General features: G+C 34.0%; 3 protein-coding genes across 3 annotated transcripts; all 3 read left to right on the forward strand.

Annotated features, from left to right (window-relative positions):
• The first annotated feature begins 46 nt into the window (after positions 1-46).
• On the forward strand, positions 47-2,168 carry LOC149375386 (glutamate receptor ionotropic, kainate glr-3-like). The gene is made up of 7 exons (XM_089588928.1): positions 47-64; positions 185-505; positions 621-727; positions 804-974; positions 1,297-1,532; positions 1,600-1,814; positions 1,896-2,168. The coding sequence occupies exons 1-7, from the start codon at positions 47-49 to the stop codon at positions 2,166-2,168; spliced, it is 1,341 nt and encodes a 446-aa protein (XP_089445054.1).
• A 5,179-nt stretch (positions 2,169-7,347) lies between these two features.
• On the forward strand, positions 7,348-11,446 carry LOC106645131 (uncharacterized). Its single transcript, XM_014360913.2, has 5 exons — positions 7,348-7,595; positions 8,412-9,097; positions 9,190-9,415; positions 10,389-10,574; positions 10,700-11,446. The coding sequence occupies exons 1-5, from the start codon at positions 7,538-7,540 to the stop codon at positions 10,849-10,851; spliced, it is 1,308 nt and encodes a 435-aa protein (XP_014216399.2). The 5' UTR covers positions 7,348-7,537; the 3' UTR covers positions 10,852-11,446.
• A 1,725-nt stretch (positions 11,447-13,171) lies between these two features.
• On the forward strand, positions 13,172-14,503 carry LOC106645120 (exosome complex component RRP4). Its single transcript, XM_014360896.3, has 3 exons — positions 13,172-13,385; positions 13,450-13,690; positions 13,761-14,503. Exons 1-3 carry the CDS (start codon positions 13,237-13,239, stop codon positions 14,280-14,282), a joined length of 912 nt encoding a protein of 303 aa, XP_014216382.2. The 5' UTR covers positions 13,172-13,236; the 3' UTR covers positions 14,283-14,503.
• The last annotated feature ends 1,470 nt before the right edge of the window (positions 14,504-15,973 follow it).

Below are 15,973 nucleotides of genomic sequence, written 5' to 3' on the forward strand. Positions count from 1 at the left end.
GACTATCCAAAAAACGTTGATTGTGCTCATTAACGATTCCGAAGAAATGCAACAATTTATGAAAGTAAGCATTTGTTTTCGTCCCACACGTTAAAAAAAAAAAAAAAAAAAAACCTTGCATACTTGTATACTATAGATTGACTCTGTGATCACTTATCGACGAAATAACTTTTGTCACTCACAGGAGACATTGTACTCCTGGTTCTTGATGGACAACATACAGTGGATAATTTTTTTCGGCGAAGAAACAGACGTTGCAGCATTTTTCTCGACTATTTACGTGCCTCTGGATTGTCTGTTGGTCACGGTACAAAAAATTCGAGACAACAGCAGCAACAACAGTCTAGAGCTTCGTGAAGTTTACAATATTGCCAATGGCCGGGAATCAATAAATAATTATTTCGGATCTTGGGACAAAGACAAAGGACTAACAATGAACCATTTGTCTTTCTACCGGCGAAGAAATGACCTCAAAGGACAAATAATTCGAGCTTCGTGGATCGAGGTTGTTTTTTTTAATTTTAAAAAAGATAAAACTAAATTATCATATAGTTCGGTTATCGAATAATTTTTGTAATGGTGTATAAATGGTGGTGCTGGAAATTTACTATACGATGAAGAGTCCACCACTGGCCGAAATCCAAACAGATAGTTCTGGTAATATCACAGGCATCACAGGTATCTTCGGGACGGTGGTTTCCATTCTCGAGAAAAACATGAATTGCAGGTGAGCACTTCCACCCTGATCAATAAAATTTATTTAAATGAAGAAAAAAAAAGAAAGAAAAATTATTCATTTACAGCATCAGATTCCGCAAAACTGACTCCGCGGGTACTTTACAACCGAATGGCTCGTGGTCCGGGATGGTCGGTATGCTCGTCAGAGAAGAAATCGACCTCGCGGTTGCCAGTCTGGTCATGAGCTTGGACAGGATGGACGTGATCGCGTTCACCTCTCCGTTTTTTTTTACCAAGTAGGTTCCTATAAGAGCAAACATATATTCAACAAGAACGCCATGCATAATCAATCAACGGCAAACCTACCGTATAAAATGATTCAACGTTGAATCCACGATGGAATCAGCCCTGAATCATCGCTTAATCAACCCTGAATCACCTAGGAGTCGTGAAAGCCGTAGTGAATCACCCTATTGAATCCTTATCATACCCACGTTGATTTCACAATAATCCATCCTCTAGCTGTATTTAAAATTTAAAAAAAAGAAATGTTTGATCACTTGTAACTAAATTATGTGTATTAACGACAATGGAATGGAAAAAAAAAAACGCGCGCAGGTACCGCATCTTCATAAAGAAGTCCTACGACACGGCCACAAACTGGACGGCCTACGTGAGTCCCTTTTCTTCTGGCATTTGGACGAGCCTCGCGGTCTTTTTGATCCTATTCACCGTATCAACTGTACTCGGTTGCAAGATACTGTCGCAACAACGGGAATTCACGGGACAAGAAGTCGAGTGCTTTTCCATCTCCCACTCGTTCCTCCACGCGTTTGGCGCACTGTGCGCCCAAGGTGATACCACCACCACGCTAACTCTCTCGTGGGTGCATGTAATTTTTTAAAAATTTTTTTATTTCAGGTCACGAATTCACAAAAATCGACTCGGTGCGGTTAATCAATTGGATCACTCACTTGACCGGTGTGGTGATATTGGCGTCGTACTCGGCTTTTCTCATCAGCAACTTGACAGTCAACGATTACGTCGTGCCCTTCCGGACGATGAAGGGCATGCTGAAGGACAGATCGTACAAACTAGCGGTCGTGAAAAGTAGCGCGGACTACGAGTTCTTTCAGGTGACTAACGGATAATCGAACCAACCACATTTACGATTGTACAACAATTATAATCCATTGTGTCTTTCGTCACGCGTATAGACGTCGTCGGATGCGGTTGTCAAAGGAATTTTCAAGCGGATTCTGATAGAGCAAAAATATTTGCCCCGAAGCATATTGGAGGGTCTCAGCAATTTGTGCTCGAAAAAGAAGTACGCCTTCATGACTTCGGATATAATGTTGACCCTGAAAAAGCAAAAAGTTCCGTGTCTGATTGAACCCCTGGATCCGATAATGCAGTCAACTTTGGCAATGGGTGTGCCGCGCGGGAGCCCATTTCTACGATTGATTAATTACAAGTATGCATGGCATTGAATGATATTTTTACACCTTATTACAATAATACAGTGGGTTTTGTCCGGGCACATTTATGGATTTTACAATGAAATATACCGAGTTTATTTTAATGTACGTATAATATACTTGGAGTCTTTGTTAATTCATGTGAAGTCCTCGTAGAGTCTTGACGGTTTTGCGTAAATTATTTTGCACAACTTTTTCATAATGGAGTCCCGGCAAAATCAGAGGTTGTAACTTGTATCACACCATTAAAAAACCTTTATAAATCTACATGGAACTCAATTGATTGATTAGTAGAATATGTTACATTATCATGTGTTTCGTGATTGGATTTTACATTTAAAAAATTATTTGTACCGTTTTATTGTTAAGATATTGCGTGAATTTTGCTAGAAAATAAGTGCAATAAGCACGCGAAGAAGTTATCACGATTCTACGAAAATTTCATAAAAGTTCTGTGTATTTTCTAAAAGTAACTAGATATATTTAAATCTAAAATCCATGTAGATTTCCAGGTGGAATCAACTGGATTTTTATAAACAAGTCCATTATTTAGTATTTTTGCTCATTTTTCATACCTTATATATTTGTAAATAGCATTGCGTTGATAAAAGACAGCGGTATACTTCAAAGGGCTGTTTCTAATGAATCGTTTTTGCATCCAACTGAGGTCAGTCTTTTCGAGCATATTAACATTACAATAATAAAAATAATACGCAGTTTTTTGTTATTTGTAGGCGAAGAATTTCGTGAGTCCTGTTGATATTTTTGACGTTTTGCCTCTTCTGTTGATTATCATCGTAGGATGGGTGAATGGACTTTTGCTGCATTCCTTAGAAAAAATGAGAATTTTGTAATGATTGTTCAAAGTACTCTTGTGAATAAAAAGCTTCAAGTAATATTACATCAGATTTTTTTTTTTTTTATTGAACGCAACATTTTTGGGTGGCGAATCTTTATTTTTTTGTTATGATTATAAAAAATTTACAAAATTTCATAGTAATTATTTATTTAAAAATTCACCATAGCCAAGACAATATTTCAAATCATGGTTAAACACTATAGCATACGTTTGTAACTTCAATTTTGGTAGTAAAGTGATTATTGTAATTAAATAATATATTTCTAGGACATTTTTTTAACTAGACAAATTGTAAACAGCTTTTTCTATTAAGCCTATTTATCAACCATTATATTCTACTATTATATTTTACACAAATATTTATGATACCTTTGTACCGGGATTTTACTGTCAAATTTAACGGCAAAATGTACTTCACAGAAGTGTCTGATTGATCAAAAAAATTTGTTTAAATTTATACGAATGTACTCATACTTTTTACTCAGTAAATGTGGCAGTCGTGCCATGGATAAACAAATTTATATTTTTGCATTTCAGCTACTTCTTATTATATTGGAATTCTTTTGTGGGTTTAAATAAAAAAAAAAAAAAAAAAGTATACATTCAATTAGAAATTAGAAAATTACTACAATTTTGAGAAGATTCAACGGTTTTTATCACATATAATGGCCTCATTGATATCTGTGAAAAATGGACAAATCCACGAATAAATAAAAGTCCAGAACTAAAAAGTACGCCGCATATATATATATATATATATATATAAAAGAAAAAAAAACACAAGCAATGAAGGCAGTTCCTTTATTCCTTTACTATTTTTCTTCCCCTTGATTTTTGCTTGGAACATTATATTACTGTCTGTCTGTTAACATTTGTTTGACTTTTACATATAACGGATTAAAAAAAAAAAGTCCCCCCGCTGGATGTTTGGAGTTTTTTTACCGTCTAACGTGGAAGGGTAAGAACAAATACTGTGATTATGGTCGCGTATAATTACGTGGTCTAAGCACGTACAACGGGTGACATTGAATGTATGAGAAGGACATAAATATATGAATAAAAGGGGTCCAAGTGCTCGTGAAATAGGAAACCGCAGAAGCAAATTGCAGCGCGTGCCTTTTAATTTCCGCATTTTCGGGGTGTGGTGCATGCATTCGTATGTGTGCGAGTTTGTGAAATCGTTTTGAGGGCTAGTTGTCATTGATTGCGGTTATTTTTTATTTATTTATTTTTTTTTTATTCGATGTCGTTGCGTTATTATATTGGTTTTGGAAAGAGTTACAGCTTTACTGAAAAAATATTCCGGAAACCCTCTGCAAAAAAAAATTCTCAGAATAAGTACAATATTTACTGGAAACAACATAGTTTTTTATTTTTACATGAAAAATATTTTCTTATTTAAAATGAATACTTCCCGACAGTAAGAAAATATAATCTTGTTTTAAGAGGTTGTTTACTCTTGGAACTATTCAGGAGAATATTTTGTTGAATCTAAAAATATTAAATTGTTGCATTATAATATTAAAATGACAAATTTGTACTGTTCAATCTTCAAAAGAAACAAATAGATGTAAAACTTTTATATTAAATTAAATTGTATGTTCTACGTAGCTGTAACTTCATAATGTAATGTACAACGTATACGTTTTTATTAAAAAAATTTTTTTTCAACTACTTGATTATTTATGTCAAAAGTTATAAAAAAAAATCACACAGTTGATGGTAACATGAAAATTGTGTAAGAGGTAAGATATAATATTAAATGTGGTAATTTATTAAGATTTTGACATACAGTTTATAGTTTTCTTCTAAATTATCCAAATCATACGGGACTAAAAAAATTTTATTGTTTCTTACAAAAAATAGTTGTATCAAGTAAAAAAAAATTTAATGAATATACATTTCACTAAACTATGTGAGATCTGTAGATTATACGGAGCATGAAATAATGTACTTGAATACATGTTAATACGAAGTACTAATAAATCTATATACACCAAAAATGTTCAGTTTTAATATAATTTTTATCTTTCTGCTTGAATAGATCTTGAATAGCTTAAAATTTTGTGACTGAAATTAAATTGTCATCACGATATCAAAAACTTTACAAGATTAAACGGGAATAAGGTTCATCACGCTTTTTTTTTTTTTTTTTTTTTTAAATTCCTAGCCTTTTAATAGATATCGATATCTCAATTAAAAAGTTCTGTATAGAAAGTATGAAAAGCCATCTTTAATAATTGCTTACTAATAAATGTAATAGTATACTTCTCACGCGTTAAACATTTTTTTCAACGTCTTTCAACAACCACGTACACATGTAATGGAAAAAAAAAATTATTTTGAAAAATGAAAACTCAATTCGAAACTATATACTCTATTTTACAATTTTTCTATCTACACCAGTATGACTAAGTAAGTTTTACGAGAAAAAGTGTTTCCCCTACTTAGGGCATTTTTTTTGGGACGTTTAACTCGCCCTTGGTAGGAACAATAGTATTCGCACCTTCTACTCATCCAACCAGGATAGGTCAAGGAGTCCCTTGGGCCCTGCTCCACAAGTCCCTTAAGCCTGCTTGTCCTAGCGACGTGCGTGACTAAGTACAAAATATACTTTTTTTTTTTTTTTTTTTTTTTTTTTCTTTCAAATAAAGCCACTTAGTTAATACTACAACTATACTATCGTATCATTCTTTTTTTTATTTAACAAGTCTTCTTCTCTCTTTTTTTTTTTTTTTTAATAAATACAAATGAACATTTTCGAGATAAAGAGGTTTCTTAACGATTCGCTGTCAGTTATTTGCCTCATAAGCCTCCAATTCCAGCGTAAAAAAAATAACCGAAGGAAGTATTGTCCACGAATTCGTGGGTAATATTGTAAGCAAAAAAGAGATGCACCGCGCACCCGAGCTGTACATGGAGAAAATCAGTATAGGAATGATTCTCTCATGTTGTCATAACAAAATTTGCGAAGATATGGAAGACGAGGCAAAACGTCATACTACCGGTATAACATATACATCTAAGATATTCGACAAAAGCGAGTGACTTTGACACGATTTCTAATAACAATTATTCTATTAATCTTTTATGTCTCTAATCTGGGTATAAGAGTGTAGGAGAAAAATGTTTGATTTTGAAGTGAAGGAAGATCATTTTAGTAAATGTACAATCTAAATTTTTTATCGAAAGAAATACTGTTGGATCGATAAGAAAATAGTAGACTGTCATCGTATCGTTGCTGTACGAAATCTACGTATTGTACAAAAGCTAAATATCCATAAGTGAAATTTTTCAAAAAGCGATTTATTAAAAAAAAAAAAAAAAAAACGAAACGTTGCTAACCGAAAATCGCTCTTTTTTTTAACACTCTGGGGTGCAAAATATTTTATCATAATCAATAATAAATATTTAAACGTTTCCTTAATCCATTTAACGAAAAATCGGTAGCATCTACTTATACATATTTTTTTTTCTTCATGTTTTATCCGTTCTGTGAATTTTTTCGTTCTAACGAACAAACATTACGCTTCCATCGCGACCTTCGTCCGCCGACAATTTGATAAATTTTTTCGTAAATTCCGACACGGTCTCTAAACTTATTGACAGGAACCTCTACGAAACTACCTTGTTTTCTTCTGATTTTTTAACCCATTGTATCTGAAAGTGCGTAAGATAATTGGCCAAAAAACCTTATTCGCTTTGTTTACAGTTTTGATTTTGATTTTTCAATTACATCATGAAAGTAAAGGAGACAAAAAAAAACATTTAATTTTATCCATCTCTACTTGTTTCGCAATACGTATATACTTTTTGGCACGACAAACAAGATAGTCCCTGCTTATCGAACATTAACTACTTTCAATAACTTTTTTTAAAAATAAATATCGGGTATTAAAAAGAACGAAAAAAAGAAAATCGTTACGGGAAAGTCCACCAGCCAAGGGCCAAAACGCTGCACTTACCACAATGAATGACAGGTAGGTATAAATTAGGGGTACCTATATATAGAAAAGCCCGGAACAGCGGAAGACACGAAGGGCTCCACGGGGACCTTTACCATCCATCCGGCTTACGCTCGTCGTCACCGCGCAGACCGTTCGAACGAGAGATAAGGGTAATATAGGGGAGACGAGGAATTTCCCGCAAGCAAAAACCATTGTCTTCGCTCTCCCATATATGCACAATGTCATATTATATACCTACTCCATCAATTTTTTCTTCTCCTTTCTTCTTCACTTTTACTCGTATACTTACAAACACGTGCCGGCCGCGCATCACGAGCGCCGTACAGCTGACTCGGTGACTAATTGTTAATTAAACCGAGCGCTCGGATCTATACACGCTCGGGCGATCAATTCACTCTCGTCGGCTCCGCAGAGCACTTTGACACGCGCGACTGTGTACACGGCTCGGGTCTTTGGGGAAAAATTTTGCATACCCGAATTTGTTCTCGGGACATCGGTATTGTGTCTCTGGACTCGTAGGCGGTGGATCGCTGCTCCTGGACCCGGTTTGCGAGATGGGACTCTTTCGGGTCGTTGGGGCCGTTTTGGTCCTCATGGTGATTTCAACCGACGGTGAGTGTCGAAGCTTACAATTTTTTACACATTTATGTATTTTATTTTTATTTTTTAATTACAACTTTCAACAGCGAATACAAAAAATACTTTTGCTTGCCACGTTCGCGGGATGGCGAGTAATGTTTTTCTTTTCTTTTTTTGCCGTGCGCAGGTGTGTCGTGTAGTTTTGCGCAAGAATTTGTTTTAAAAAAACACGGACATATAGTTACCGAGCGCGCATAAGAATTTTTCAAATATTTCCGTTACGCGTTTATTCGGAATTTAAACATTTACGTGACATATTCGTTTGGTCACCACAACGATGATTTGATTACTCATTGATGTGCTTTTGATGGCTCTATTAGCGGATCGATGATTGTGATGAGTATCAATTGAATTTTTAGACACTCCGCGATCTATGCTGTGAAATTTACTTTATTTTTTTATCCACTAGTTATTAATTCATATTCATTTTAAAAATCTCGTTAAAAATTGTCTGATAATTGCAACTCAAACGGAAGATTAAATTTCGTTATCTATATGCGAGATTCACTAATCAGAACATCATTAAACTTTCTGCTCCAAGTTTTTAATCTGAAACGTCGACTAGAAAAAAGTAAAGAAAAATATGTGTGATATAGAAAAAAGTAATGAGCTTTGAGTAGATAACAAAAATTTCGTAGAAAAGAATTATTAAACACCTAGCAAGTAATTATTTTACGAACCAATACCAAGTATACTGTTAAGGTTGACTGTACCTAAACGCGTATCACAAAACCTTTTACCGAAGTTGCTCATAAAAAAATATGTATCCATGAAATTTTGGTTTTACAGAAGTCGTCGAAGCCCTCACCATTCCAGGATCGTCCAACCAATTCGAGGATCCAGACATCGATATGAACCTAACAGAATATCAAATCCTACTTGAAGCGGGGGACGCAAATAACACTGAAAGTGATGTCACCGAAGGTAACGATTTGACAACCCCAGAGACAGCCGTTTTGCTGGATTTTAAAAACGACTCGACGACCATCAGTCCGACCGACATAGTCGAATCCTCATCGCAACCAATTGTCATTTCGGAGGAAAAAAGGGAGAACGAAACCAGCGATGACACCAATTTACCTTTAGCGGACAATTCCACGTTACCGGATCCATCGGATGATGCTGTTACCGATGTCATCGATACTATCGACAATTCATCGATAACGGAAAAAAATTTAACGGACAATTCAGTTGATATCAACTCGGTCACCTCAACCGAAAGTAGCAAAACAACTACGTCGTTCAATTCAGAGCCAACGGAGCTGGAATCAGACGACAACCCGCGAACCGAAGTTCCAACCGGATTGACGAACTCGTCGGTTGAAATGTCGATAAATCAACCCAAGGTTGTAAGCACTAACGCATCGATCAGACACAATTTCAAGTATCTCGTGTCAAAGGACGCGAATGTTTTTTGCACCTTGGCTTCCATGAACGTGTCGTTTAGGGTTCCCTATCGCACTGTAGACAATAAGGTACGTTTTTTGATCGGTAGCCCGATAAGTTCAGTATATATTTGTTTGATGATATTTTGATTTTATTTTATTTATTTTTTTTTTTTTTTTAGATCGTTACGAAGGAAATTCAAATACCAATGAGTAACGTGACTGTGAGCGGCGATTGCGGATTCAATGGTACATCGGCCTCGATGACTTTAGCGTGGAAGGGTTCGCAGAACAGCAGCGATAACAGTAGCATCACGTTTCAGATAACGCACGATCACAAAGTTTTTTACGTTGAGCGTGTGTACGTTACGATATTCTTGGACGAGGACAATTTTCCAAATAGCACAGGTGAGTTGTTTTTTGGGTTTTCTGTACTTTTCGTTGTTGCTGCATCGTATACGTTCATCTAAAACTAATGTGGTTCATTGTTGTTTTATACGTTAAGCTTTTGAGATTAGGTTTTAAACATTTTTACAGTCGGTTTTTTTAAAAATTTGGGTCAACTCATAATCTGCAGTGCTTCGTTTCTTGGCTTCACTTTATTTTACTTTTGTGTATAACAATACTCCCGTGAATACATTTATCATCTCGTTCCGTCGCGAGGACATAATAAAATTTTTTTAAAAACAATCTTTGAAAATGCTAGGCAAGTTGGTTTCGACTAGGATACTCAGATTTCCTTAATTCTAAGAATGGTTTTAAAATCTAGGTACGTGAAAAATGTCTAATCAACAGTTTATTTATTTATTTATTTATTTTTTTTTTTCATCCAATACAAACTTTTTCTTTTTTTTTTAATAAAAAAACATATTTGCTGCAGATCAATGCAATAATATGTGTGCGCTTGAATATACATGAGCCAATTCACAACAACATTTAAGACACACGTTTTTGAGATAGGGCATTAGTTATCTCACAATGTCATGTAATGAGTGTTTGGACATGTACTAGGTGTCATGGGTGAGTTTAAGTTGAGGTGACACTTTTTCCGTAATTTACATGCAAAAATTATGTACCTGTGTATGATACAATAATATGTAGATGTAATAATTGCATTAGTATTAATAAAAGGGGTCACCTCGACTGAAATCCGAGTTGACAATTTTTAAACGGTTGTATTTTTACATTTTTCATGACATTACGAATAAAATGAGCCCAATCTTGAGGGCGTGTCTCAAAAAAAAAAAAAAATTATTAAAAAATGGGGTACAAATTTGGGATACTTTTTGTGGAGTAATATTCTTGTATACGTAATATATATATATATACCTATCAAGGTACAGTGAAAAAACAATGCTAATGATATTTTTATCTATTACAGACACAGTAATAACAGGAAATAAAACGAAAAATCATTCGATTAAATTGTTTTCTGCGTCGATGAACAGTGGTATTTACACGTGTAATTCTCTGGTAAAAATTTCCTGCGGCGATATCGACGTGTTGATAAACAATGTAAGTCTCATTGCTTACAACGACAAACAAGACGTTTTCATGCACAGAAAAGGTGAGAAAACTTGGTGCTGTTTAGAATAAAAAAAAAAAAAAAAAAAACTTCATACACATGAATTTTAATTTTTCAGCGAATTTTTGAAAATAACCTTATGATAAAAATGTATCATTATTTTTCAGAGGAACAATGTACTAACACAATGATGTTGGCAGGCATGTGGATCTCCATTATTATAATGGGCATAATAGTTTGTATGATCCTGTCGGCAATTATGATGTGCTACAGACTCCGAAAGAGAAAAAACCACCCCAGATCAGAACTGCCCGATTGAAACATGTCGATTTGAGAGTATTTGCCGGCAAAGTGACTTGTGTGCGTCACCATTTTTGTCCATCAATCATTCAGATAGTATTGGACAAAAAACAATTTGCATATTTTTGTTTCGATAGTTAAATGCTGTGTAAATATGACGAGTGTGTTATTGTGTTGAAGGAAAACGTGCATTTTTATACCTTTTGCATTTTATTTTCTTATTAAGTTTTAAATTTTTTTTAAAATTATTCATTACATTCGTAAATATTTGTGTCGGGAAAAGACTGAGGTTTAGTTAGGAATGATAAAAAATATAACTTGGGAAAATATGTTTATTTAAGCATATTTCATGTGCACTGTTTTATAAACAAATTGATTTTGACTGTACCATAAATGTATGCCTTATGCAATTAACATATTGTACATGTAAAATAACATGGCATTGTTGTCTATATTGATTAATCAAGACGAGAACTAAAAATTACTTTAATTCTTTTTTTTTTAACATCATGAAGTCATCGTGTACAACGAAGTTGTTAATAAATATATAATTCACAACAAATAATTTAAAAAAAGCTGTAATTTATTTGTTGGTTTTTTTTTACCTAAGAATAAAAGTACATGTGCAGTCGTTACAGTAAACCGTTCTATCGAGGTCTGTTTTCTCAACAGTGGTGTTTTAGAATTTTACATAATAACCAATATTTATCTATTTCAACCTTTGATTTTCAAATATTACAAATATAACGTGTCCCGTATTTCAGGCGACTCGAGACGGAATAGTTTAATGTTAAAAATCATGTGTACGTATTCATACAATAATACTTCAAAATGATGAGACAGACATTATAAAGTTAGAAATATTTATCTTTACAGTAAAATTTAATTTAATTTAATTTAGTAGACTTTTTCATAAACTTACTATCTACTGAGACTTGCTGCATTAGGATTTGTTGTATATTTCCAGAAAAAATTATGATTTTTTCAGAAAACACCGTTTAAAATTCGATTTTTAATTTTGACTGTATTTCTTACAATTTATTAACAAATCACTTTTATGGGGTGAAAAAATAGCCTATTTTTTAGCAGAAAAAAAATTTTATTAAAAAATAAATAATTGAAAACTATCCAACTTTTAGTGAAATTAAAAAAAACAAGCCCTGTTTCTAAATTGGCCATTGCCCAGCTTGCACAGGGCCTACAGGATCTTTCAGGGCTCTAAAATCGAAATAAAACTGGTACATATTAAGGATTTTATTTTTGCGATGTAATTTTGTTAGTTGATAGTACATGCACATTTTGTTAATAGGAAAATATACAAATAACATAAATAACTTGAACAGAAACTAGTTGAAAAAAAGGTTCTTTTTCAGTAGTTCATGGTGATTTAATTTCATTAACAGAAATTCAAATATATATGTTCCTAAATTTTTTTTTTTTGAAATAATTTTTAACCTACATAATCGTATAATTTTTTTGTCACCACGTGTTGTCGTTTTTTTACGAAACAAAGTTATGTAAAAAATTTTTTAGTTGATTAAATTTTTTTTGTTGCTTTTACATTTGATTCAGTTAATGTGTAATCAAAATTGCACAGCATTTGATGGAATTAAATTCAAAATTATAAATATTTCTTCAGAGTGTAAACAAATCAAATAGCGTTACTTTGGATTACATTTATCTGATAAGCTAATTTCAATTTAATTTTTTTTTGCAATTCATTGCAACTGATCGTTGAAGAATTTCGCCAAGCAATACGCTCGACTTGTTTTACTGCGGATGAAATAAAAAGGATATAATTATTTGACGAAATTTCAAATAGTTTTAGTACTTTTGTACATTAAATAGTTGTATTTATTACATAAAGTTATAGTGTATTATAAATAAGCGTACTATGGACTAAATAACTCAAAATTATTGTAGTTTTAACACGAAATCCGTGCAAAATGTAATTTAAACGGAACAAAACGTGTGTGTTATCTGTTCGGTTTTTGTTACATCAAAAGTTCAATTACAACGCTAAGAATATGGATCGAATAAAGTATACAGATACCTACAGATGTAGGTACTGCACTGTTAGGTTCCTTAAAAATTTCCTTTTTTGAAAGCTAATAAAAAGTTAGTGAAAAAATGCAACCAACATCGATTTAATGTAATTTTCATCTAAAACATGTAACAGCACGTTTGAATTTAGCGCGCAATTAGGGTAACCACACAAATATCTAGTGTTAAAAAAGAATCTAGATCAAAGACAAAAAAGTCCCTAGACCATCGCAATCGTACAATAACAACACAACACACCGGTTTAAGGGTTAGGTTTCTCCATGTGTCACTGTCACGTGTGATTGTGTGTTACAAAGACGAATACATTTTTAAAATCATTTTTTAACAAAAGTTTTAAAACATGAACGGCCAAACTGAAGCTGAAGAGCCCCAAATTCTCGTGCGATTGGCCGTGAATCGTATCAATCAACACCTTCCCTCGCTTCCGGATCCTCACTTGATGTTTTTCACTCCTGGTGAAGAGATATCAACTCAGCCAGACTTTTTAAGGTAAACGAAAGAGTGATGAGTTAAAAGTCATCAGTTGATTAAAACAAAATGTATTTTATTCCAGAGGTCATGGTACTTATGTCGATGAGCAAGAAATGCTGAGAGCATCTGTTGCTGGTCGCTTGGAAAGAGTCAACAAACTAATATCCGTGAGGCCCTACAAAACACGGTATCAGGGAGAAATCGGTGACGTTGTTGTTGGCAGGATAACGGAAGTACAGCAAAAACGATGGAAAGTTGATTGCAATGCAAAACTAGATGCTGTTTTGTTGCTGTCGAGTGTGAATTTACCTGGTGGTGAATTGGTATGTATTGCAATTAATGTGCCTTTATGTGTCACATGAGTTGTAATAACTGTGTTGCGTTGTATTGCAGAGGAGAAGATCTGTGGAAGACGAACAAGCCATGAGACGGTATTTACAAGAAGGAGACCTCATATGCGCAGAAGTGCAGAGTATATTTGCAGATGGCTCGTTGTCGTTGCACACTAGAGTTTTGAAATATGGCAAACTGTCGCAAGGTGTCATGTTAAAAGTGTCTCCGGCTTTTATCAAAAGACAAAAGACACACTTTCACAATTTAACAAATGGAGCCTGTTTGATTTTGGGAAGCAATGGCTACGTGTGGATTGGAGCAAATGTTGCTGACACGGACAGATCGGAGGGTGGTTTCACCCAGGATTTGTCTCGTGTTAATCAAGAAAACAGAGAAGTTTGTGCACGACTTAGGAACTGTATTTTTAGTCTAACCAAGAGCAACATCCTATTGTCAGATACATCGGTCACCTATGCTTATGAGGAATCAATGAAATACACAGTGAAAGAAATGTTACATCCAGAGGTGCAGCTCGATGTCTCGATATTGACTCATCAAAGACTGTCGGAATTAGTGAAGTAACCGTGTCTAGTTTAATTTAATTTTAGTACATTATCACATTGAGTTGAGATGTAAATATTTATAAATATACTTTTTAATTATAATTTTGTACATTGAATTTAATAATCAATTCATAAAGTCATAAGTACCATACCATATTGTACCGTGCGAGATTGATACATACCTAATACATAAAATAAAAAATTACTATCTTTAACTTAATATGGGTAACAGAAGATATTGTGAGCTCAATTTTGATAAGGAAATTGTTTTATAATAAAATGAATGCAAAGCATCTCAAAGTTTTATTGCTGTCAAAACCCATGGTTTATTGTAAAATTTTCAGTTTGCTTATATGTAAGTGACATTGACAAAAAAAAAAAAAAGCCAGCCTTTAATAATTTGAAAAGTGCCGTGCTCGGATAATAGAAGGAAAAAAAAATGAAAAGAAATTTATTATTCGGAAACAGAAGGCAATTACGTATACCAAATCGATGATGAATCCCTCCCTTGACGTCCAGTCATGGATACGCCCTCTCACTTATCCCCCGTCGCAGCTGCTGTACTTGCTGCCCTGGCTATATATAAGCTTTCTCCATTCATCCACGTTATTTATATATATTATATGTATTTTACCTCCATCATCATCCTGCACGCGCGCGCGAGATCGTGAGAATTTTCGGTAGCTGATGTTCAGCTGGGCGAGCGTTTTTATGCTTAACGGTCGTTTCCTCGGTTACCGTGCCTTTTTCATTTTTATGGGCTTCCGCAAAAATATAGTGGTCCGTGTGTATTATTATTATACGTACATGATATATGCGTTCGCTCAATTGTTGTATGCAGTGTACCATTTTACTCTAATTTATTCTAATTTATTTGTTTGTTTAACAAAATTACTAAGACTTGAGTTTTCAATACTTAAATGTGTCACGTCAATTTCTCTTGGAAAGGAGTTGAAAAAATATGTTCTTAAGAATAAAAAAAAACATTCAAGTCGGAGAATTGTAGTACAAATTCTTATTCATAATTTAATTTTTACGATCGTGTGTTGAGCATTTTGCAAAAAATGGATTTTTCATGGCTCAGTCGAATACCCTATTTACAGAGATTTTTGAGCAAAAAATAGTAATTTTTTTGCCAAAGTTTCAACAAAAATAATATTACAAAAAGCTATTGCATTTATATTAAGTATAAAAAAGAGTGGATAAATTGATGTAACGGCTTCGTATGCCAGTCCGACATTTTCACTTATGACGACGCGTGTGCAAACAAAATGCAGCTTTACAAATTTTTTTGGAGCCACATAGATGATGTTAGCGTTAATTTTATGCATTTTAGGGATGCAAAATACATTTTTTTTTTTTAATTTTAATGCTGTGAAGATATAGTGGCCCAAAAGTTTGAAAAATCCAAAATTTATCCATCCGCAAAAAATGCTTTCGCTAATGCACGCAGTTGTATTAAATTATCGATGACAAACCGAAGAGATAACGATAGAAACGATGTGGGAGGGGGGGGGGGAAGAGAGAAAAACAGAGGTTTTGTCAACGCATAGCCAAGGCATCGTTACTTTCAAAAATATCAGTGAACAAATACCTTCTCGGTGGCTCGATTGTAGAAATGCAGTTCCGCCGGTCTCCGGAGTTAAGCATCATTTGCTGCGGTTAGTACTTGGATGGGTGACCGTTCGGTGCTCTTCGTTTCGCCCGTGA

The sequence above is a fragment of the Copidosoma floridanum genome, unplaced genomic scaffold, assembly GCF_036245765.1.
Source record: "Copidosoma floridanum isolate Cflo_tuat_1 unplaced genomic scaffold, Cflo_Japanese_pri ptg000007l, whole genome shotgun sequence".
In the NCBI taxonomy this organism is placed as follows: Eukaryota; Metazoa; Arthropoda; class Insecta; order Hymenoptera; family Encyrtidae; genus Copidosoma; species Copidosoma floridanum.